The sequence below is a fragment of the Spermophilus citellus genome (assembly GCF_964194105.1).
Source record: "Spermophilus citellus genome assembly, chromosome: 5".
In the NCBI taxonomy this organism is placed as follows: Eukaryota; Metazoa; Chordata; class Mammalia; order Rodentia; family Sciuridae; genus Spermophilus; species Spermophilus citellus.
The window spans coordinates 44042042-44064300 of NC_138186.1; the positions used below are offsets into that span (position 1 = coordinate 44042042).

General features: G+C 42.8%; 1 protein-coding gene across 2 annotated transcripts; it reads left to right on the forward strand.

Moving 5' to 3' along the window:
- The first annotated feature begins 2104 nt into the window (after positions 1-2104).
- Positions 2105-20421, forward strand: LOC308648837 (ribonuclease P protein subunit p21). Of its 2 annotated transcripts, XM_081293907.1 has the most exons (11): positions 2105-3096; positions 5043-5502; positions 6894-6989; positions 11930-12160; positions 13479-13501; positions 14276-14391; positions 15268-15452; positions 18368-18468; positions 18562-18644; positions 19916-20041; positions 20264-20421. In XM_081293907.1, exons 2-11 carry the CDS (start codon positions 5050-5052, stop codon positions 20383-20385), a joined length of 1536 nt encoding a protein of 511 aa, XP_081150033.1. In that variant the 5' UTR covers positions 2105-3096; positions 5043-5049; the 3' UTR covers positions 20386-20421. The 2 variants fall into 2 exon arrangements, with proteins under 2 accessions (XP_081150033.1, XP_081150032.1); XM_081293906.1 differs by lacking the exons at positions 2105-3096; positions 5043-5502; positions 6894-6989; ... (2 more) ...; positions 14276-14391; positions 15268-15452 and adding an exon at positions 18150-18293.
- Positions 20422-22259: the final 1838 nt, after the last annotated feature.

The following is a 22259-nucleotide window of genomic DNA, read 5'->3' on the forward strand; positions in this document are numbered from 1 at the left end:
GAGTTGTTTTATGGTTTCCCGCAGTGTGTGATGATTTCCTAAGAGATGCTATGATGTATGTGAAGTCCCTGCTTTCCCCCAAAGAGTGTATAAAACTGCTGCAAACCCTGGGCTGGGGCCTCTCAGCGTCACCAGTTGCTGTGTGAGCGCGGAGGACGGAGATAGTTCGCAATAAACACCTCTTTGCTGCTTACATCGATCTTGGTCTCTGGTGGTCTTTAGGGGGTCCCAAATTCGAGCATAACTGAACAAAATGGTAGGGGGACATGAGATGCTTTGCCTTTTCCTGAATAAGAATCTCAAAGTCTGGATAGTTAAGCCCTACCCACCTCCATCTCACCTTTTCCACCTCACCTTTTCCACCTTAGCCAGTTATTTACCCTCACAGCTCATGTATCTTTCTATAAAAAATCCAATGGCTTCATCTCTTCTGTTTTCCTTTCCTGAAATAAAAACAATATTTACACCATATATTTAACTTTTAAAAGTTACCTTTCATCTCATTAGTATAGTTCATTTTTGTCTATTCCTGTGTTAGAAATCTCAGCATTAAGACTCACTGTGTGGGGCTGGGGATGTGGCTCAAGCGGTAGCGCGCTCGCCTGGCATGCGTGCGGCCCGCCGGGTTCCATCCTCAGCACCACATACAAAACAAAGATGTTGTGTCCGCCGATGATTAAAGAATAAATATTTAAAAGTTCTCTCTCTCTCTCTTTAAAAAAAAAAGACTCAGTGTGTTATTCCAGTTTTCCTGAACTAAAATCCCTTTTTAATTTTAAAGAAGGAATACCCTTCTTTATTTAAAGAATATACTTGTATCTTGGTACAGTTACAAATCCAGGTGATCAAGTTCCAAAGGACAAAACAAATTTGTGTTAGAATCTCAAAATTCTTTTATTATTTTGTATGTAAGTAAAGAGACAGATGGAAATAACAGATCACAGCACCATGTTTACCTTCTTTCCCAATTATTCTCTCTTGAAAAATAAAGAATACTTCACTATTATTCAGTGGATCACTATGGTCCACTATCTGCCTTTGTATGGCCTGGAAGCTAAAAATCATTTTTATATTTTTAAGGAGTGAAAAAGAAAATGTCTTGTGACACATGAAAATTATATGAAATTCAAATTTCAGCATCTACAAAGTTTTATTGAAACACAGCCAAGCTCATTCATTTCATCATATTTTATTCATATTATCTAATGATGTTTTTACATTATAAAGACAGTTGAGTATGGGATAAAAGGACAAAAAGACATTCTCTTTATAGGAAAAATTTGCCAACCTCTGTTCTATATCATACTACATAATCTTCATAATTTTTTTTAATTTTACCAAAACATTCTCCCCTTTTTCCTTCCATATTCAGTATAAAATTCCTTTAATAATCTGTCTCCAGTCAAGCACATTCTTAATAGTCTTTAGGAATGCACAACCTCTGGTAATTTCCTTAAACATTCCTGGTCCCCTATGAACAGGAAGCCAGAAAGGGCTTACAAATTTAAATGTTACAAATTAACATATCAAAACCAGAACTCAAATCTCAGCTGCCTCACAATCCCTCCAAGTCAAACCTAAGTCAAGACTGACTGCCCAATTAATGTCTTTCAAACTACCTTACCTAAGAATTCAGGTGTTTATGTACTGCTGTTATAATCCCTAGTAGCCAAACTAGCAACGCAGAAAAAAAGTTCATAAATGTATTTTTCTCGAGTTTAATCTTCAAGTTGTTAGCTACCAGAGACAGACACAGAGAAGCTAAGGGAGAGCAAGAAGAAGAAAAGGTCAGAAAAAAATAGGCCTATTGTAATTAGCATGTGTGATGCTAAAATCTTTACACCTTGGAAATGTGATGTTTTCTGCAATAATAGTTTCTGACAGGAGGTTAAATACAACACGGTGTTTGAAAGCAGAATCACAAAACTTACACAGGAACAAATAGAACCACTTTTTCCCTAAACACTAACATTTGCTTATCTCTTTCAAACATTCTGCTTGCTGCTATTGAAGGCAGAAGAGGCAAACTACCTTTGCTACCAGCATTGTCACACCCCTCCCAGCATTAACTCCTCCCCAACTCCACCTACCTCAACCAGCAGACTTCCCCTTGCCTCACTTCTTCCAAAATCAGATCTTCAAAGACCCAGCCGCGGGAGAGCAAAGCAGAGAAACCATGATGCAAAAGTCTTGTGTCTCCCTCGCAAGTATCGTCTGCTATTATGGAAGAACTTAGTCAGCCCTAAAATTGGAAAGAATGGGCCTTGGCGCTCACCCGGTTAAGTTTTACTGAGCGCCTGGTGCGGTTGGACACCGAGCGAGAAGCTAAGGATATAAAGATTAGCAGCAGAGTCGCGATATCCGCTCTAGTAGCTTCCATCCCAGAAGAGGCAGTCAATTTCGATAAAGCTCGCCAAGAAGGGGCAACAAGGGGCATCGGAAGCCTGCCATGGGAAGAGCCTACCTGCTCCTTAAACATTAAAAGGCTAAATCTCAACTAGTCGGAAGTGACGTGCCAGCTGAGACCGCAGGTCCGCCACGCAATTGGCCACCGCCTTAAATAACCATCCTTTCCCCAGACTGACCCGAAGAGAGGAAAAGTGTGGCCGAAAGCCCACAATCTGGGCCTCGACGACTTCCAGCCTCACCAGGATCAGCATCGCTTGGCCAGAGTCCAGGCCCGCAACCTGGACAGAACAGCTCCGCCAACCTGGGCGGTACGGCGCCCAGCGAGCAATGGGCTTCAGCTTTCCATCACGCGCATGCGCGGTCCTCTATCTCCGGAGGAGTCCTCAGGTCATCTGGACGCCGGCATTTCAGCTACCTGCAGCTCCGGGTACCTTCTCACCCTTGACGACTCCTGCTGGTCCTCAACTCCGGCCCCGCTCCTTCCTCTTTCGCAGGCACTGCTAGGCCCTCGCGCGTTAGCCCGCCGATACCCCGGCTTCCACTGACACGAGTCTCCGCGCAGCGCCGCTTCCGCTTCCGGCGAGTATTGTGTGTCGCGCCGCGGGGCGGGGGCGAGGGGAGGAGGAAGGAGGGAGGCAGCTCTCCGGCGGCTCCGCGCCCCGTACTCCCGGACCCGAAGCCGGGAAGGTAGGTGCTGTCCCGTTGCCGCGCTTAGGCCGGGTGCCTGCCCACACCGGCCGGCTCCGCACGCCGCGTCCCAGCGCCCTGCAACTGCGTCACCGGCCCCCCGCACGTAACCACAGCTGCCTCCGCCCGCCTAGGGCCCGGGCGGACGTTTTGCCGCCCCGGCGACGTCAGCGCGTCCGGCGTTGCTTGGCTACCCCGCTGTTCCCCTGTCCCGTGGCTGCTCGTCTCCCCGGGTGAAACTGACGCAGTCACCGCGGGTCTCGGCTGCGTCAGAGCGGCTGGCATCCCACCTTCACGTCACACCTCTTTCTCACCTGGACACGCATCCCTCCCTCCCCGACAACCACGACGTTTCCTCTTTCACCTCTCCAATTTCCCCGCCCCAGATATGGCCAGAGACCACGGAGATGGGGGTGGGACAGAGTCGTGGACCACCCTCATGAGAGGGTCACAAGGTGGAACCTGAACAGTAATAGAAACAAAATGAGGACGTCCCTGAAGTTTGTCCTTCTCCTAAGACATGAGGAATAGGAAAGACCAACCCAGAGGCACCCAGGGCCTAACTCTCGCTGTCCTCTCCACTCTATTCCCCCAGTTCCAAGTCGTCTATTCTTCCCTAATGCATTCCTTATTTCTCTTTCCCACCACTTTGCCAGTCTGGATCCATCCTGGTCTCTAAATGTGCATACAATCAACTCATCCAGGTCAGGAGGCCACCTAATGTCAAGAAGACTGGGGAAGGAGCAGACTAGTCAAAGTTGGATTCTAATGAGTGGAGAAAAATCATCCAGCCGAACTTCTCTCTTGATATTGAGGGAAGAAATTATGGCCCAAATAATTTACCAGCTCCAACTCCAAATTAAGCACTTCCCATGTCATTATACAGAAACTATAATTGTTAATCCAACTCATTACATAGTCACTTCTCTGTCTGTGCATAAACCTACCAAATTTCCTTCCTTTGGTGGGTCTCTTGGGTGTGGTGTGGAGGGCAGAGGGGTTACAGGACTAGAGAAATCAGCTTACTCCATGTATAAAAGTGTTGATGTTTTAGAGATGGAGTGGAGGACTAGTTTTCTGTTTTATAAATCATCCTGATGCATTTCCAACACTGAGACTTCACCTGAAGGAGATTTGATTGTCTCGTTGCTTTTCTTCTTTTAATTCCAACGCTCCAAAGGCTATTAGTTGCAGATACAGTATGTCCAAGGAATTAGTTATCAGTAGCTGTTTTGAAGTCACTACAAATACAAGTAGAAATGAAAGATTTCATTCCAAGAAGAGGACACACTTCTTCCTCTAGGCTAGTCCTGGTAAAAGGAAGAATAATTTCATACATTCCTTAAAAGAGGAGATTGTTACCTTTGCCTAACTCATTCAGTTTATTACCCTTTGAAACAGGAATGACAGGGAATCAAACTAAAGCTCCAGTGAACACTTAACTCTTATGTGACACTAAACTTTAGAATATACCTAATTTAAGAAATCTTAATATCTCGACTTATGTGGCACTTTTTCATTCCTATGCTCCTCTTCTGTTTGTTAGGATAAGATCTCAAACTAAGATACAATGATCTGGAACTACTGTTTCTAAGACACAAGTAGGGTGAGACTGGACCAGAAGTATGCTGGGCTAGAGTTCAAGGAAACTCGTGTTTCTAACAAGAGGAAACAGAAATAAAAGAGAAGAGAGATGGGAGTTGTGTGTCAGTTTGCTGAAGAGGGGGAAAAAATAAAACTTAGGTCAAAGACTGAGAGTCATCAAATTGAGAAATGGAGAAAAAGAGATTGTATATAGTGGAAGAGAAGATGGAAAATACCAAGTTGGGGTTAAATCTAGAGTTAAGGTTTAACCTGGGGATAAATATCAATCCAGAGATGCAAAAAAAAAAATTCATCCTCCAACTAATATTTTTCCTTTCTCTGTCTCCGTACCCATCCCCAAGTTAAATAATGGCAGAGACAAGCCTGTTAGAGGCCGGGGCCTCTGCAGCCTCCACAGCTGCAGCTCTGGAGAACTTACAAGTTGAGGCAAGCTGCTCTGTGTGCCTGGAGTATCTGAAGGAGCCTGTCATCATTGAATGTGGGCATAACTTCTGCAAAGCTTGCATCACCCGCTGGTGGGAGGACCTAGAGAGGGACTTCCCTTGTCCTGTCTGTCGGAAGACATCCCGTTACCGCAGTCTTCGGCCTAATCGCCAACTAGGCAGTATGGTGGAAATTGCCAAGCAGCTCCAAGCTGTCAAGCGGAAGATCCGGGATGAGAGCCTCTGCCCCCAGCACCACGAGGCCCTCAGCCTCTTCTGCTATGAGGACCAGGAGGCCGTATGTTTGATATGTGCAATTTCCCATACCCACCGGGCCCACACTGTCGTGCCATTGGACGATGCTACACAGGAATATAAGGTGGGCCACCAGACACCTGATATCAATGTGGGAAAGAAGGGAGGAGCAGCAGAGAATGGCATACTCTTTGGGTAGAGGAACTTAAGTTCCTGAGGACAAGACTATATCTGGTCCTCATTATGTAGTTCCCCTCGTAGCTACATAAATGGGGGTACACAGTACATCTGATCAGTTGTCCTCTGCATGAAGAGTCATGGATGAATATTTGGTATGTGTGTCCTTGGAGTATATCATATTTTTCATAAGTGAGTGAAACCTGTGGCAAAGATCAGATTTGGGAAGAACTGAAAAGTATTCTGGTTTCTTCATTCTGCCTCGCTGCTTGGGATACTTCTTGTATTCCCATCGGTATTGGGAATAGGTAACATTACTTTAGACTGATACTAAATTGAACTCTAGTCTGTTGTTTGCATCTTCCCCAGATAATGGGTAACATGGCGCCTTGTCTGACTTACTGCTGGGACACAGGGTAAATGTTTGAGTAATAGAAACTAAAGATTTTAGTGTCTTCCTCACATACTTAATTATATTAATGAAATCTGGAAGCAAGAGAATTAAGGTAATTTATAATATATTACTATATATGTATATGTATAATAATCAAGTTGTTTTTAAGTGGGTAGATTTAGATAGGAGGATAGATTTAAAGAAGGGAATCAGGGTACAAAAGATGGGGTGGAAAAGGACATCCCAGGAACAAACCTACATTTTCTACCTTACTTGAGTAATTAGAATTTGTCCTGATGTCACCAGGCAGTTTTAGGAGTTGTTAGTCAGCTCCTTTTACTCTCCTCCCCTGTGAACCTTCCAAATTCTTCTCTCCTCAAAGAAACTTCTATCCCTTCATTCTCAGCAATCTGGAGATTGCTTGGGGCTGGGGATGTAGTTCAGTGGTAGAGTGTGTGTTTAATATGCACAAGGCCCTACTTTTGATCCCCAGCACCACCAAAAAAAAATATTTGGCAATAATAGGCAGTTAGTTGTCCATAAGAAAATGGATAGGGAAGGACACAGAATTGATGAGAGCTAGACAACTATATCAGATTCAGTGGGAGGAAGTTGGGTAAGCAGGATGAATTAGGGCTAAGCTGTAGCAGGAGGAGGGATCTCCAAGAAGTTGACATCTCAAATTGTTGTCTACAAAGAGAGTTGGATCAAGAGATGGTAAAATGGATAGAAAGCAAACAAATGGTTTAAAACAAATGTGTTGGAGCTGGGGATATGGCCCAGTGGTAAAGCACTTACCTAGTGTATGCAAGAACTTGAGTTTGCTCCCCAGACATACAAAAAAAAAAAAAAGAAATTTTTTTAAAAATGGGTTAACCTCTTGAGCAGTGGATATACCAACCAACCCCAAATGTTATCTCTCCCACTTCCTCCCTAACCCTCAGGAAAAACTGCAGAAGTGCCTAGAGCCCCTGGAGCAGAAGCTACAGGAGATCACTCGATGCAAGTCCTCTGAGGAGAAGAAGCCTGGAGAACTCAAGGTAAAGACAGGCAATCCCATTCATGTTGTTTTACAAAGTATTTGTAAATGAGGGAATTAACTACACATTGTTTAATCCACTGGTTCCAGTATATTAGAAAAATGCTGTTCTCTCAAAAATGATGATAATTTATTATACTTTATTGTCACTAAATACTGTACTTAAATTACTTGTCATGAATTAAGAATTGAGGAAAAGAATGTAAGCAATGAAGGATAAAACAAGATATCTAATCTGGTAAATTGAGGGAGTTCTTGTCTGTTTGTCTCCTTTTTTTCATTAAGCGAAAGAGATTGCTAAGAAGGTAGGGATAGGACTTTCTTTGAGGAGAGAAGAATTTGGAAGATTCACAAGGGAGAAGGTTAAAAGGAGCTGACTAACAGCTCCTAAAACTGCCTGGTGACATCTGGACCACATTCTAGTAACTCAAGTAAGGTAGAAAATGCAGGTTTATTCCTAGAATGTCCTTCCCCTCCCCATCCTTCACCTATAGAAGAATCCTGTCCATCCTTCAGTTAGAATAAAAGCTACATCCTATTAGGACTTTCATGGCTCTTCAGAAATTAGTTTTATTAAATTTTATACAATTTTGCATCTTTTTCATAGCATTATCTTATTTGTAGAATGGCATTTTGATGTCTAAGTTATTTCTTCTATTGGATGGTAAATAATGAGTAGTAACAAATGTAACTAATATTTAGTTCTGTGCATTAATTCATTGGAAGTCCATGGCTTTCCAAATTTATAAGGTCATACTAAATCTTAGGGTTCTGGGCTGGGGTTATGGCTCAATGGTAAAGTGCTTGCCTAGCACGTGCAAGGCCCTAGGTTCAATCCTCAGCACTACATAAAAGGTATTGTGTCCAACTACAACTAAGAAATAAATACTTTTTTAAAAAAAATCTTAGGGTTCTTCCCAAGTTGGAGGTCTAAGAGTTCAGGCCACACTTGAGACATTGGGATATAGAAAAGTTAGATGACAAATAGAAGAAGATCCTAAGGCCATTTTTAACATGGGTAATTTTAGATACTCTGTAAGGTAAAGATTATTACCCCCAGTTTACACTAGAGAAAAAGAGGCTTTTTCTAGTCCAACATCATGTATCCAGTAAGTGGCAAAACCAGGGACACTAGTTCTTTGTAAATCAGTAAGTATTTATTTAGCTCCTGGTATAGGCCAAGGCCTATATTTGACATTATAAAATAATGGTGAACAAAAACACAGTCCCTGTCCTCCTGAGCTTAAAGTCAGGTGGAGAAAATGAATAATGACATAGCACAAAAAGCACAGCTGCAAGTTCATAAGACAATAATATAGGTAAGGCACAGTGGCACACACCTTATAATCTCAGCTACTAGAGAGGCTAAGGCAGAAGGATCACAAGTTCAAGGCCAGCCTAGGCCTTAAGACCCTGTCTCAAAATAAAAGGGGCTGGAATGTAATTCAGTTGTAGAGCACCCTTGAGCTCAATCAACCTCAGTACCAGAACATGGGTGGGGAGGGGAGGAAGACAGCATAGAAATCTGACCTTGTTAAAGGTTTCCTGAAGAAGTAATAAGTATTTAGAGTTGAAATTCAGGGATCACCAGAAATTAAACATGGGTTTTAAAGTAAAAACACTAATTATTTAATAATGAATGATAATATTTCAACAGAAAGCAATTATTATTATTTTAGTGCTTCATATATTTTACCAAAGCAAACATTCAGGTTTTTAAAAACTTGAACAAATTTTTATCACAAAAATAAAACTCTTTTAAGTCACTGATTACAAAGTATTTTCACACCATTCGTGACTTCATACATGTACTTAGAGTAATGATGTCTAGCTCATTCCACCATTATTCCTACCCTCTTGTCCCCTCCCTTCCCCTCCCTCCCCTTTGCCCTATTTAAAGTTCCTCCATTTCTCTCATGCTCCCTCCCACCAATCACCATTATGAGTCAGCATCCTCATATCAAAGAAAACATTTGGCCTTTTTTAGGGGGGACTGGCTTATTTCACTTAGCATTATAGTCTCCAACTTCATCCATTTATCTGCAAATGCCATAATTTTATTCTCTTTTAATGCTGAGTAATGTTTGTGTATATATATATAGATATATCAAAGTTTCCTATCCATTTATCTACTGAAGGGCATCTGGGTTGGTTCCACAATTTAGTTATTGTGAATTGTGCTACTATAAACATTGATATGGCTGGGTCCCTGTAGTATGTGTTTTTAAGTCCTTTGGGTTTAGAACAAGGAATGGGATAGCTGGGTCAAATGGTGGTTCCAGTCCAAGTTTTCCAAGAAATCTCCATCGTGCTTTCCAGATTGGCTGCACCAATTTGCAGTTCCACCAGCAATGTATGAGTGTGCCTTTTTCCCCACATCCTCGTCAACACTTAAACTACCACAGAAAATATTCTTTTTGTGACCATTTGAATTCGTGTTCTTCCCTTTTCCTCATCTCCACCACATAAAAATGAAGGGAGGGAGGGAGGGAGTACAACTACAGCTAAAAAAATAAATATTAAAAAAAAAAAATAGTTGGTAGAGTTTGAGAGTATAGGAATCCCCAGTACAGCAAAAAACAAGTTTGTAATTAACTATGCTAAAATGAAAAGTATAGATGAAATAATCTATCTACATAATTTTAAAGAGACTATTATATCCTAATGTAATATGATATACCATAGACATATTTATAATAAAATATGATGTATAACATTTGGGTATGACAACTCTGAAAGACACTATATAGTAGTCAGCTTGCACCTACATGCGACATAAACAATACAATAAATACTTGTTCAAACTGAGGCAGATGTGTGGTAATGTGACTCAAATTCCACAAACAGCTCTTGATGACATGATTTTTCAAAAGAATGACTTTTGCTAAAGCTCTAATAAGATCTAGTCCTAATGAGTTTGTTTAGTTATTGCTCTAAGAAAATAAGATCTAGTCCTAAGGAGTTTGTTTAGTTATTTCCAGGAAATTCTGGTATATTTAAACCATGTAAGAATTCCTCTGTGTGTTTACATAAAATGACATTCAAGTCCCTACCTACATATTTAATATCCAGCAGAACATAGAAAATGATGAAGGAAGCTGGGTGTGGTGGCACACACCTATAATCCCAGTGATTTGGAAGGCTAAATCAGGAGGATTGCAAGTTCAAGGCCAGCCTCAGCAACTTAGTGAGGCCCTTAGCAACTTAGCAAGACCCTATCTCAGAATAATAAGGGTTGGGGATATGGCTCAGTGATTAAGTGGCCTTGGGTTCAATCCCCAGTACCAAAAAGAAAAATGATGCAAGACAGTTTACCATGTAGGATTGTCTGTCACACATTGGAGGAATAATATCCTTAGAGGGTCATGGCACCCTTGTTAAGAACCACTCTCCTACAAATACAGAGTGAAAAAAGAGAAGGGATGGTGGGTTTTAAAGAGGGGAAATCTGGGACTGGGGCTGAGGCTCAGTGGTAGAGTGTTAGCCTAGCATGTATGAGACACTGGGTTCGATACTCAGCACCACATATAAATAAACAAATAAAATAAAGGTATTCTGTCCATCTAAAGAGCGGGGGGATCTTTTCTTTCTTCCTATTTACCACTGTTAGGAATTCTAAACTTTTGCCTATATAGCACCCCTAAGCATGCTGGCACACAGGCTGTATCTTACTCCATGGCAAACATGAGAATATATTCTGTTCTAGTGTGCACTTGAGAATGCAGCAGTAGAGAGTGAAGCGGCAAGTGGCCCTGGAACTAGAACTAGTCAGCCTCCATTGGGAACCAGCTTGCAGTGCAGAAATGCCAGGCTTGTAAGGCCAGCCTAAGCTTTACATTCTCACCCTCTCTTTACCCTTAGTCCTGCCATTCAGTCCTTATCCACTGCCTTACTTCCACTTTTCCCTCTTGGGTTGATGCCTCCTCATCGGTCACATGAATCCTCCATTGGGGAGATCATTTCTTATTTCAGGGAGGAACAAGAGAGAGTATGCACTGAAATCCTTAGTGATAAGGCTGATGTTGGAGTCTTACATTATCAAATCTAAGAGTGTTAGATATTTAAATGTATGTGGTGGCATACAGAAGGCATATTCCAAATTTTAAGCAACTGATTTACTAAAAAACATCCATAACCTGTTTCTGGGATGAAAACTACCAATTCTCAGAAATAACTTGAAACTATTTAACTATTAACTATTTTAATTCTAAAATCTGCATATATGCTTTGTAACAACCCACTAAACTCTTACAGTTTGTGATAGTTTTCCAGTTCTCTGTTTTTTATCAAGTAGATATCTTACCATATACAAATGATGACAGTCTTATCTTAATTTTCTAGTATTTTTACTTTCTCTTTGTTAACAGATTATATAAACTTCAGAGTTGGGAATAGCAGAAATATCTCTAGTATTCATAAATAGTAGATGTTATATTATTGATTTCTTATATCTTCAATATATTTTATTAAAACATGAAAATTAACTTTTGAGAAGTTTATTTACTGACAAACTTAATTTTCTTAGATAATGGGAAGGAGAGTTAGTAATCTCTCAATAGGCTGGGTATGGTAATGGCATGCCTGTAATCCCAGTGACTAAGGAGGCTGAGGCAAGAGGACTGGCAAATTCAAGGCCAGCCTAGACAACTAGCAAGACTTGTCTAAAAATAAAAAGGCTGGGATGTAGCTCAGTAGCAAAGTGCCCTGGGCTCAATCTCAGTTCTGCAAAAATAATTAAATCCGTTTCCCAGTGGTCTCCACTATCAAGTCATCAGTGGGTGATGGCACCATTCTTTATAGATTTCAGTAGAGAGAAAATGTGTCCTGTTAACTTATTTCCAATGACACTGGAACTCTTTGTTAATTCATGTACCTGGTGGGTCATGGAGAAACTACCCCCAAGCCCACTGATCCTGCTGATACAATATCCTCTTTCCTCAGAGACTAGTGGAGAGTCGTCGACAGCAGATCTTAAAGGAGTTTGAAGAGCTTCATAGGCGGCTGGATGAAGAACAGCAGGTATTGCTTTCAAGACTAGAGGAGGAGGAACAGGACATTCTACAAAGACTTCGAGAAAATGCTGCTCACCTTGGGGACATGCGCCGGGACCTGGCCCATTTGGCTGCCGAGGTGGAGGGCAAGTGCTTACAGTCAGGCTTCGAGATGCTTAAGGTTCGACCTTTGCCCCTGCATAGCCCCTCAAGTGGAACACAGTATAGCTTTGCACAGGCCAGTCTGTCAGCCAAGGGTGCTCACTCCCTTGCTCTACTTCCCCAAGTCCAATTCTTTCTTCCAGACTTACACAGAGGATCTTTTTCTACAGCAAGCTTCTCTGATTTTTCTCATCCCCTTCTAATCATTTTTGTGTTCTTATGTCTCATCAACAATTATGTGCTTAATTTGTTTTGGGGTTTTTTGTTTTTGTTTTTATTTTTTTGTTTTGTTTTGTTTTGTTTTTGTTTTTGTTTTTGTGGTGCTGGGCATTAAACCCAGGGCCTTGTGTGTGAGAGGCAAGCACTCTACCAACTGAGCTATATCCTCAACCCTTGTGTTTAATTTGTCCCAGAGAAAAAAATTCACCCTTGAGAGAAGTCTAGTCTACGTAGTAAAAAACTATGCATTATAAATTTTGTAAATATAGTTTCCATTACTTTTTTCATCCTAATACTTGATTTACCTAGTGCTAAAAAGAAAGTTAGTTTAAAGGATACTTGAAATTATGTATAAATAATAACATTGCTTTTGATATGTTAATGATGCCTCTAAAATGTTTGAAATAGTTTTGTTCTCTTCAAAAGATGCATAATGTTAGTAAGGCTATAGGGTACATATTTCTTAAGAGACCAGAATACCAGCGTTTGAATCAGTGAAGCTTCATTGTATGTTGTTTATCTGCATGTTATGTATTGCTTGGTATTGATTGCCATCCTTTCATGTATGTATGTTCTGCATTAAATTGGGAAATCCTTGTAGGGCAGAAATTTGTCTTCTTTGTCTTCTGGACCCCAAGTATTCTCAAATCAGGGTTGGCACACACTTATTGTTTATTAACCCGTGCCAGATAGGGAATACCAAACCACAATGGGAAAGTGTGATTTGTTCTATGCCACCAATCTGGAACTATCTGTACTGATTCTCGAGGAGACTGAGGTATGTGATTGGTACTTGGGGAACAGAGTAAAGAGACACACAATATGTATACCTTGCAGGGAGCTCCCAGTGTCCTTGAGGAGCAAAGACAAACATACAAGAAACCATTTGGAAGTGATATAAATTACCAAGCTTCCGGATGACCAACAGTTGAAAGTGGAGATTATTTTAAGAGAGATGTATTCAGATCCCTCTGGAACTCTAACCCTTGCATTATAACTATCAGTTTGCACTGTGCCTATTCTATAGATCTAGAACTTTTGGGATGGGGGGGTACCTTTTGCCTTCAGGACGCTTGAATGCCAGGACCAATATTGCTTTCTTTTCTCATTCCCTCTAGGATGTCAAAAGTACCCTGGAAAAGTAAGTGATTCTTATATCTTTCTGAGTAAGTTAGGTCATGGCTTAGAGACTAAAGGTATTATAATGATTTGGGATAGTAAGGATGGGAAAAATCATGCAGTATCTGGATAGGACATGGGAGAGGTTCATTGCAGCCATGAAGCCAGATAGAGAACAAATCATTAAAAGTAATAATTCCTTATTTTTTCCCCTTTAAACATCAGGACTTGGTTGGTAAGGACAATGATAATGTAGAACCATATTCTGCTTGTACCTGTGGATGGAATTGTGTCAAAACAAGAGGGCAGGAGAAAGGGGATGGGAAAGCAAGAAGGATGATTATCATTTACATGATAATCATCTTATACTAAGAATACCCCATGCTGGGCACCATGAGGCATGCCTATTAATCCCAGCTACTTGAAGCAGGAGGATTGTAAATTCAAGGCCAACCTGAGTAACTTTAGTCTCAAAATAAAATACAAAAAGGGCTAGGGATGTTAAATAGTGGTAGAGTGCATTAGGCCCTGGGTTGGATTCCAAGTACAGAGGGGGAGAGAGAGAGAGAGAGATGGGGAAAAAAAGTAAATTTAGAGGTTTATTCTCAAGATAAGTATCGGTGTAGGAGAGCAAATGGCTCTCCACCAATAACACAAGAAAGCAGTTGTCTTGAGGGAGAAGATAGAAAGTGGGAAGATGGAGAATTTTAGTTTCTCCCTAAAGACATCTGAATATTCACTTGACTGATATCCCCTGACCCTGCCCTTTCTCCCCCTATCTTTCTATCCGTCCTAGATGTGAGAAGGTGAAGACCATGGAGGTGACTTCAGTATCCATAGAGCTGGAAAAGAACTTCAGCAATTTCCCGCGACAATACTTTGCCCTAAGGAAAATCCTTAAACAGCTAATTGGTGAGTTGTTCCCAATCTTTTTTTTTTTTTTTTAAAGAGAGAGAATTTTTTAATATTTATTTTTTAGTTTTCGGCGGACACAACATCTTTGTATGTGGTGCTGAGGGTCAAACCCCGGGCCGCACACATGCCAGGCGAGCACCCTACCACTTGAGCCACATCCCCAGCCCAAGAGAAAAGTCTTTAAATCCTACCTTATATGGACTTCAATTATTTCGTGCCCACTCCTACCTCCACCCCTTTAGTTGGCTTTCGGTCTCACCCTGAGTCTCACATAGATGTCGTCTACTTCTAAATCTACATTTTTCTAAATAGGGACCCAGAAAGGTTAAATAATTTACCCAAGACATCAGATGAAGTGGCCATAGAATTTACCATCTCAGCTGGGGCAATGCTGAGCATGAACAGGAATATCATAATATTTATGCAGGGAAAGTAGTCATAAAGCAGAACCATTCCAAGAAAACAGATACATGCTAACCTTGTCCCTAGACCATACTGCTGACTTGCTCTGGATTCTTCTTCCACTTTCCATTCTGGCCCTCATACCACACCTTGCACTTTTCCATATAGTGAGATAAATGAAGAAATCAGATGAGGAAAAGACAAGGACAGGAACCTATCCCCACAGAGACTTTTCTTTCAGAGTCAAGAGATCATTATCTGTTTATTTTAGGATCAGGGTGAAAAGTGAAGCCTTTGTTGCCTCCTTTTCCTTTGGTGACACTATGGATTGAGAATCTTAACCAACTCATGGTGTTCTGAGGACCTTTAAGGGACCAGGCTCTGTATATACAGGCAGGCTGAAAAAGTGAGGCAGGGGTGTTTAGCTATTCCCATCCTCATCTAGCTCCCCACTCTGGCTTCTCCCGCCAGCGGATGTGACCCTGGACCCTGAGACTGCTCATCCTAACCTAGTCCTGTCAGAAGATCGTAAAAGCGTCAAGTTTGTGGAGACAAGACTCCGAGATCTCCCTGACACGCCACAGCGTTTCACCTTCTACCCTTGCGTCCTGGCTACTGAAGGTTTCACCTCAGGTCGACACTACTGGGAGGTGGAGGTGGGGGACAAGACCCACTGGGCAGTGGGTGTGTGCCGGGACTCTGTGAGCCGAAAGGGCGAGCTGACTCCACTCCCTGAGACTGGCTACTGGCGTGTGCGGCTGTGGAATGGGGACAAGTATGCAGCCACCACCACACCTTTTACCCCTTTGCACATCAAGGTAAAACCCAAGCGGGTAGGCATATTCCTAGACTACGAGGCTGGCACACTATCATTTTACAACGTCACAGACCGCTCTCATATCTACACCTTTACTGATACTTTTACTGAGAAACTTTGGCCCCTCTTCTACCCAGGCATCCGGGCTGGTCGGAAGAATGCTGCACCACTTACCATCAGGCCCCCAACAGATTGGGAGTGACAGGTTGAGATGTGGGATTAACTGGGGTGAGGCAGGGTCAAAAGCTATGGGCCTTCCTTCTTGTGTCCTGCTGGAACGTCTTGGTGTCTGCCTGGTTCCAGTCCTGAGTCATCTTGGAGAAACATTCTGGCCTCCGGGATGGTTTGTGTGGAGGAGGGTAGGACTGGGCTGCATGATGGAGCACGGGTATGTCTCCCTCCTCACCGTGGGGAGCTGGTTGCCAAGAGAATGTCTCCCTGACATCCATCAGGTTTTCTATTGCACAAGGAAAGGTTGGGTAGGAAGGAGAGACTTCCAGAAACGAAAAGTCTATGGGAGAGTCTAACTTGCTTAAGTAGGAGGAGAAAACAGAAACCCTTAGGGACTTCTTTGACCCAGAATAGACTTGTTTTTTTGAGGAAAATCACAGGGGTCGGTGTACCTCTAGATTGAAAAAAGATGAATGACCATTGCTGTCATGGGTCTAGAAGTTGAATTTTTCTGAAGGCAGAGTTTGGACATCAAAGTAGATTACAAAGAAGATCAGGTAAGAGAACTAAAGCAACAGATTCCTAGAAACCAATGAAGGAGAGGGAAGTTTCTTCGGTGTTCTATTCCCAGGGTAAGGTTGCCATTGTGAGTAGGATTGGCCAGAGGTAGGAATGTGGAGAAAAGGAAAGGATGGGAATAAAGGAGAACGTTTGTCCCTACCTTGGCCTTCCGCTAGCTATTTGCCTGCCTCCTCACAGTCGGTGGTCTCCAAGAAGTTGCACTGCCTGTCCCTCTTCAGAGGCAAAGGGAAGAGATTGTGCAAGACACAGCTACACTTACACTTTTCCCAAAAGAACTTGGAGAGCAGAGTCAGGTATTAGAAAAAAGAGAAAAGTATATCTATCCAAAGCCCTGGCCTTAAAGAATGTTACTGAATAACTATTCCCAAGTCGTTAGCCTTGTCACCTGGCTCAGGTGTCCAAGCCAGAAAGGAAGAAAGATAAGGGAGTCTTTCTCACCCTGAAGACAGGGTACATTTAGGAAAGGGCTGGATAGGCAGCTTCCTTTTTGCCTGTGCATTGGCCTGGAACTAGTGTTCACAACAGCCTTTTGCTTGTTTGTTGCCGTCCTTCACCCTTTGCCATTCCCCTTTTTGAATGTAAATCATTTTAATGTTAGGCCAAAATAAACAACCTATAGGGTATATATGTTGTCAAAAAAAGGTAAAGAGATGCATGCCAAACCAAACTAAAACATCTTGGATATCTGCTGCTTGGGTAATCTTCACAGAAGACTGACACAAGAAGCTGCAGTTTACTGAGGGCATTTCAGTTCCTCTTACCACCTCAACAGGACTCTGTCCACTTTCCTCCTCTTACCTTTGTGCCTTGACTGTGGTTCTTTGTGGCAAGATACTTTGGTTGGTAAAAATAATATGGAACAAAGGATCCACTGAAGTGATCTCTGTGTCGAGTGCTAATTTGGGCATGGCCTTATGTTTATTGTAAAATCACTGGGTATGAACAATGCATGTTCCTGGGTCTTGCCTGCAGTGTTTGATCAATGTCTGGTTGGACCTGGGGATCTCAACATTTTAAATACATTCCTCATTCAAATCTGAGGACCCTTGCTAAACTTCACCTAGAGGAGGTTTTAGCTAATTTCCTTCTTCTGAGAAGGGAGCAGGATATCACCCTCTCCTGACTTATACTGCCCACTCTATCTTAGTGTTCAATCATGTTTTGTACCTCCAGTTTTAATTCCTCTGCTTTTGACCTCAGAAACTAGTTGTCATTAACTGGGTATCGGTGATAAACACAGGATGCCAGACAACAAATGGGAGGCAGAAAAAGGTCAGAGGAGTGTGAAGTTGATGTCTCTATGGAGAAAGTAGGCTGCAGTCTGGACAGAGGACACTGTTGGCAGTTTGCTGTACATACAACAAGGAATTTAAAACTATTCACTGAGCAAGTAGGGATCACCTGCTACATGTCCAGCACTGTAACAAGTGTTTCATTGGTAAGTGTAAAAGTGGAACCAGGCTGTGCTGAGGGCCAGGAACCCTCCTTCCTTATCCTGCCACCTTCTAAGAACCTCTCCTGGGCTAGGGTTGTAGCTCAGTGGTCGAGCACTTGCATAGCCGGTGTGAGGCACTGGGTTCTATCATCAGCACCACATAAAAATAAAGGTATTGTGTCCATCTACAACTAAAATAATAAAAAGATCCTCTCCTGCCCATTTGCCGCTCCAGTCTCTACTAAGTACATGATCATAGTTTTAAGGAAGATTGAAAGGAACTCAAAAGTCAGAAAGGGATCCTGTGCTAGATTGGCAGAGAACAGGTTCCCAAACCTAAGGCTGCGGGCCTGGGCACTACACCTCCCAGAAGGCCTTGCGCGGGCGCAGGGGGCGGGGCCTGCGAGCGGGTGTGCTTGTTGCTGGGGCGCCCGGATGGCTGGACCAGTGAAGGACCGCGAGGCCTTCCAGAGACTCAGCTTCTTGTACCAGGTAAGTGAGCAAGTGCCGCGTGGGGAAGGGATTCTGGTGCCCCGGGCCCTGGAGTGACCGCTGCCTTCCCCCAGGCCGCCCACTGTGTCCTTGCGCAGGACCCCGAGAACCAGGCGCTGGCGAGGTTTTACTGCCACACGGAAAAGACCATTGCGAAGCGACTAGTCCTGCGACAGTGAGACAGCGCGGGTCTGGGCGGTGGGCGGGACCGAGAAGGAAAGGCGAGGGAGCGCGGGCATTCAGACGACCTTTCCCCCTCCGCCCCCAGGGACCCCTCGGTGAAAAGGACCCTTTGTCGCGGCTGCTCCTCCCTCCTCGTCCCTGGCCTCACCAGCACCCAGCGCCAGAGACGTGAGTGCTCCTGGCAAAATGGGGTGGTTGCGGAGCACGGGAAGAGGGGAGGGCGGGGCCAAACCGCTCCATCCTCACCTTAGATAGGTAGGGCTTTGGATATGCTGGAGCCAGCTTTCTCTAGGTCTGAATTAAAGGTTTTTTTCTTTGTTTGCTTTTTGTACCGAGGATTGACCTCGAGGACACTCGGTCACTGAGTCACATCCCCAGCCCTATTTTTGTATTTAGAGACAAGGTCTCACTGAGTTGCTTAGCGCCTCTCTAAATTGCTGAGGCTGGCTTTGAACTCGCTATCCTGCAGCCTCTGCCTCCGCCTCCGGAGCCGCTGGGATTACGGCTGTGCACCACTGCGCCCCGTATAAATTAAATTTCTAATATCCCTGGGACAAACTAAAGTCTGGGCTTGGCTTTTATTCCTATTTGGGTAGAAGAAAAATTATGCCTTAAGAGGCAATCTCACCGTGGCACAATAACAGATACTGTGTGGTATCACCTTTCATTCATTCACTCAAGAAATATTTCTTTTCTGCCAGTCGCAGTGGCACAGGCCTGTAATTCCCGCTGCTGGCGGAGGCTGAGGCAGGAGGATCGCAAATTCAAAGTTGTCTCAGCAACTTAGAAGCCCTAAGCAACTCAGTGATACCCTGTCTCTAAATAAAATACAATAAGAGCTGGAGATGTGACTCGGTGGTTGAGTGCCCCTGAATTCAACCCCTGGTACTCCCCCACCCCACCCACCCACCCACCCCCGCCAAAAAAAAAAAAAAAAAGACCTTATTTGCTAAAATATGTCAAGTACTATATTCAAATTACACCCTGGAGAGATAGACTAAAATAGAAACAAAAGAATGTAGGGGAGAAAAATGCTTTAATTGAGAGGAGGGTAAAGTAGAACGCTGAATTATTTATGCCAGTGGTGATGAGGTACATGATAAATAAAGGGATCTAGAGAGAGAAATTCTAAGCATGGATGAGAATTTCCAGACATGAGAATTTATGGTACTGTCAAGGAAATCAGAGTTGGGGAGGCTGGAATTTGAGTTCGCAGGAGCAAGAGTTGAGGGAAACAATCCATATCTTTATCCTGTTAAGAAATTTAGTTTTTGTCTTAAAATTCCAAGAAATTGATGGAATTGGTGCTGAGGCCTGATGCCATGAAATTTACATTCAAAGTGGGAGTAGGGAATAGGATTCCTACTGGAAAAACTTGGAGGCAAAAGGACCTTTCTTAGGAACCTGGGCACTTTTCCTTTTTCCCACCTTTACCCCAGGCCGCAGGGGACAACGCTGGACAATACAGACCTGCCTGACATGCCAACGCAGCCAGAGGTTCCTCAATGACCCCAAGCATCTGCTCTGGGGAGACCGGCCTGAGGCTCAGCTGGGGAACCAGGCAGGTGAGAGGTGGTAGACAAAAATAGGGGCTATGGGGCTAGGGATATAGCTTAGTTGGTAGAGTACTTGCCTCACAAGCACAAGGCCCTGGATTCAATCCCCAGCACCACCAAAAAAAAAAAAAAATGGAGGATATAGAGGACACATAGGTGGTACTGGTTGATGTAAGGGGTGCCAGTCTTAGAAAACTAATTCTGCTTCTCTAATTCTGCTGATCTCCCCAGATTCTAGACCACCACAGCCCTTGCCAAACACAGCTCATCCCATTCCAACCCACCTTCCTAAAGAGCAAGCGCAACCTCAGGTTCCAATAACCAGCGATGGACTCATCCCATCTTCCAGATAAATAAAGTTTAATTCTTTTTCACTTTGAATGATTCTGTTCTGTGGGTATTTTAATTCCCAGTTCCATTTTCCTCTATTTTTGTCTATATTTCTTGATCACTATCTGACCTCTCCTTTATCCTTCCAATGTTTGTACGCCCAGCATACTGTAGGGAGATCCCAAATTCTATAGACCACTTAATCCCATTAAGCAGTTCTCCTTTCCAGAGCCTTGACTCCAGTGCCCCATCACTCCTTGCTCAGGGCAATACTGTGTTTGTGACTTGTGTTTCACAGTTTCCTGCAAGAATCTGAATTCCTTGGAGCATTCCATATTTAGATAGCCCTGACTGTTGACTAAAGAGGTAGACAGAATATCTATGTTGCTGCTGCTGTTTTTATTTAAGCAAGGGTGAAAAGATAGCAATGAGGGAGTATTCATGTCTTTCTTGCCTACTCAGGGTTGGTCTTTTCCTTATCTCTGAGTAATCTACAAAATTCTGATCAGGGAAATGGTACAAACTTGAAATAATAAGGCCAAGGGTACTAGCAGAAGGATACTGGCAGATAGTACACAAGTATACCCATAGGTAAACTCTCAAATTTTTCTTGAGAATTGGTAAAAAACTAAAATGCTTTCTAAGAGAACCCTAGAGAGCCTACTCAAGACAGAATTCCCAGACTAACCTCTTTAATAGCTTCCAGGTAGTCATGTTACCCCCAAAATACACAAATTTACTATTCCTAGAATGCAGTTTTGTTTCTTCCCTTTCTCTTATAAACCCTTTGTTGCACCTCTCTATTGCATGAAAAATCACTTCAGAGGCTGGAGTTGTGGCTCAGCGGTAGAGTGCTCGCCTAGCATGTGCGAGGCGCTGGATTCAATCTTCACCACATAAAAATAAATAAAATAAAGGTATTGTGTCCAATTACAACTAAAAAATATTTTTTTAAAAAATCACTTCATAATATCATGGCCTAATACAGCAATGAATCTTCATTAGGAATTCTGAAAGATCTTAACAGTAATTCTGTTCCATATGGATGGAATCAGCTAGAGTCATGGCTGCATTTAGCTAGTGGCTGGTAGGTAACCTGGAAGACCCAATAATCTAATATCCCCTTGGCCAAAGCAAGACATGTGGCCAATTCAACATGGAAGGGGCTGTGTCAGAATATGAATACTGGGAGGTTCATTCATTCCCTGGGGACCACAGATATAATCTACCACTTGCTTGTTTTACCTTTGCCCCTGACTTTGTTTCTCCACTGACTCCTTCACGTGTCTAAGAATTATTTACATACAATATTCTAAACAGTATACAAGTAATGAAATGTTTCTGAGGGTTTTTTTGTTTTGTTTTGTTTTTGTTTTTGTTTTAGAGAGAGAGAGAATTTTTAATATTTATTTTTAGATTTCGGCGGACACAACATCTTTGTATGTGGTGCTGAGGATCGAACCCGGGCCGCACACATGCCAGGCAAGCGCGCTACCGCTTGAGCCACATCCCCAGCCCTCTGAGTTATTATTTCACAGTTCATTTCTGGAATTGTGACTACTTGAATCAGTTATGACAGCCAACAAAAACATGTAGCCTGAAAGTACATGACATGCATATCTGGACCCTTGGCATCTTTGTCTCACCTTCCCTGGCTCCCCAAGTGAGTCTCATTTCAGTTCTGAGCTCAAGATTGTTTTGAGTGTTTTCTGATGTCAGATGATGAAACATATCCAGAGTAGGTAAGCAGGGAGAACTTTGAGAGGCTTTTCATTTTGTTTGTTTCATTTTGAGGATTGAATCCAATGGGGCTCTACCACTGAGCTACATCTTATTTTTTTAATTTTGAATCAGGGCCTCACTAAATTACAGAGGCTGGCCTCAAATATGTAATCCT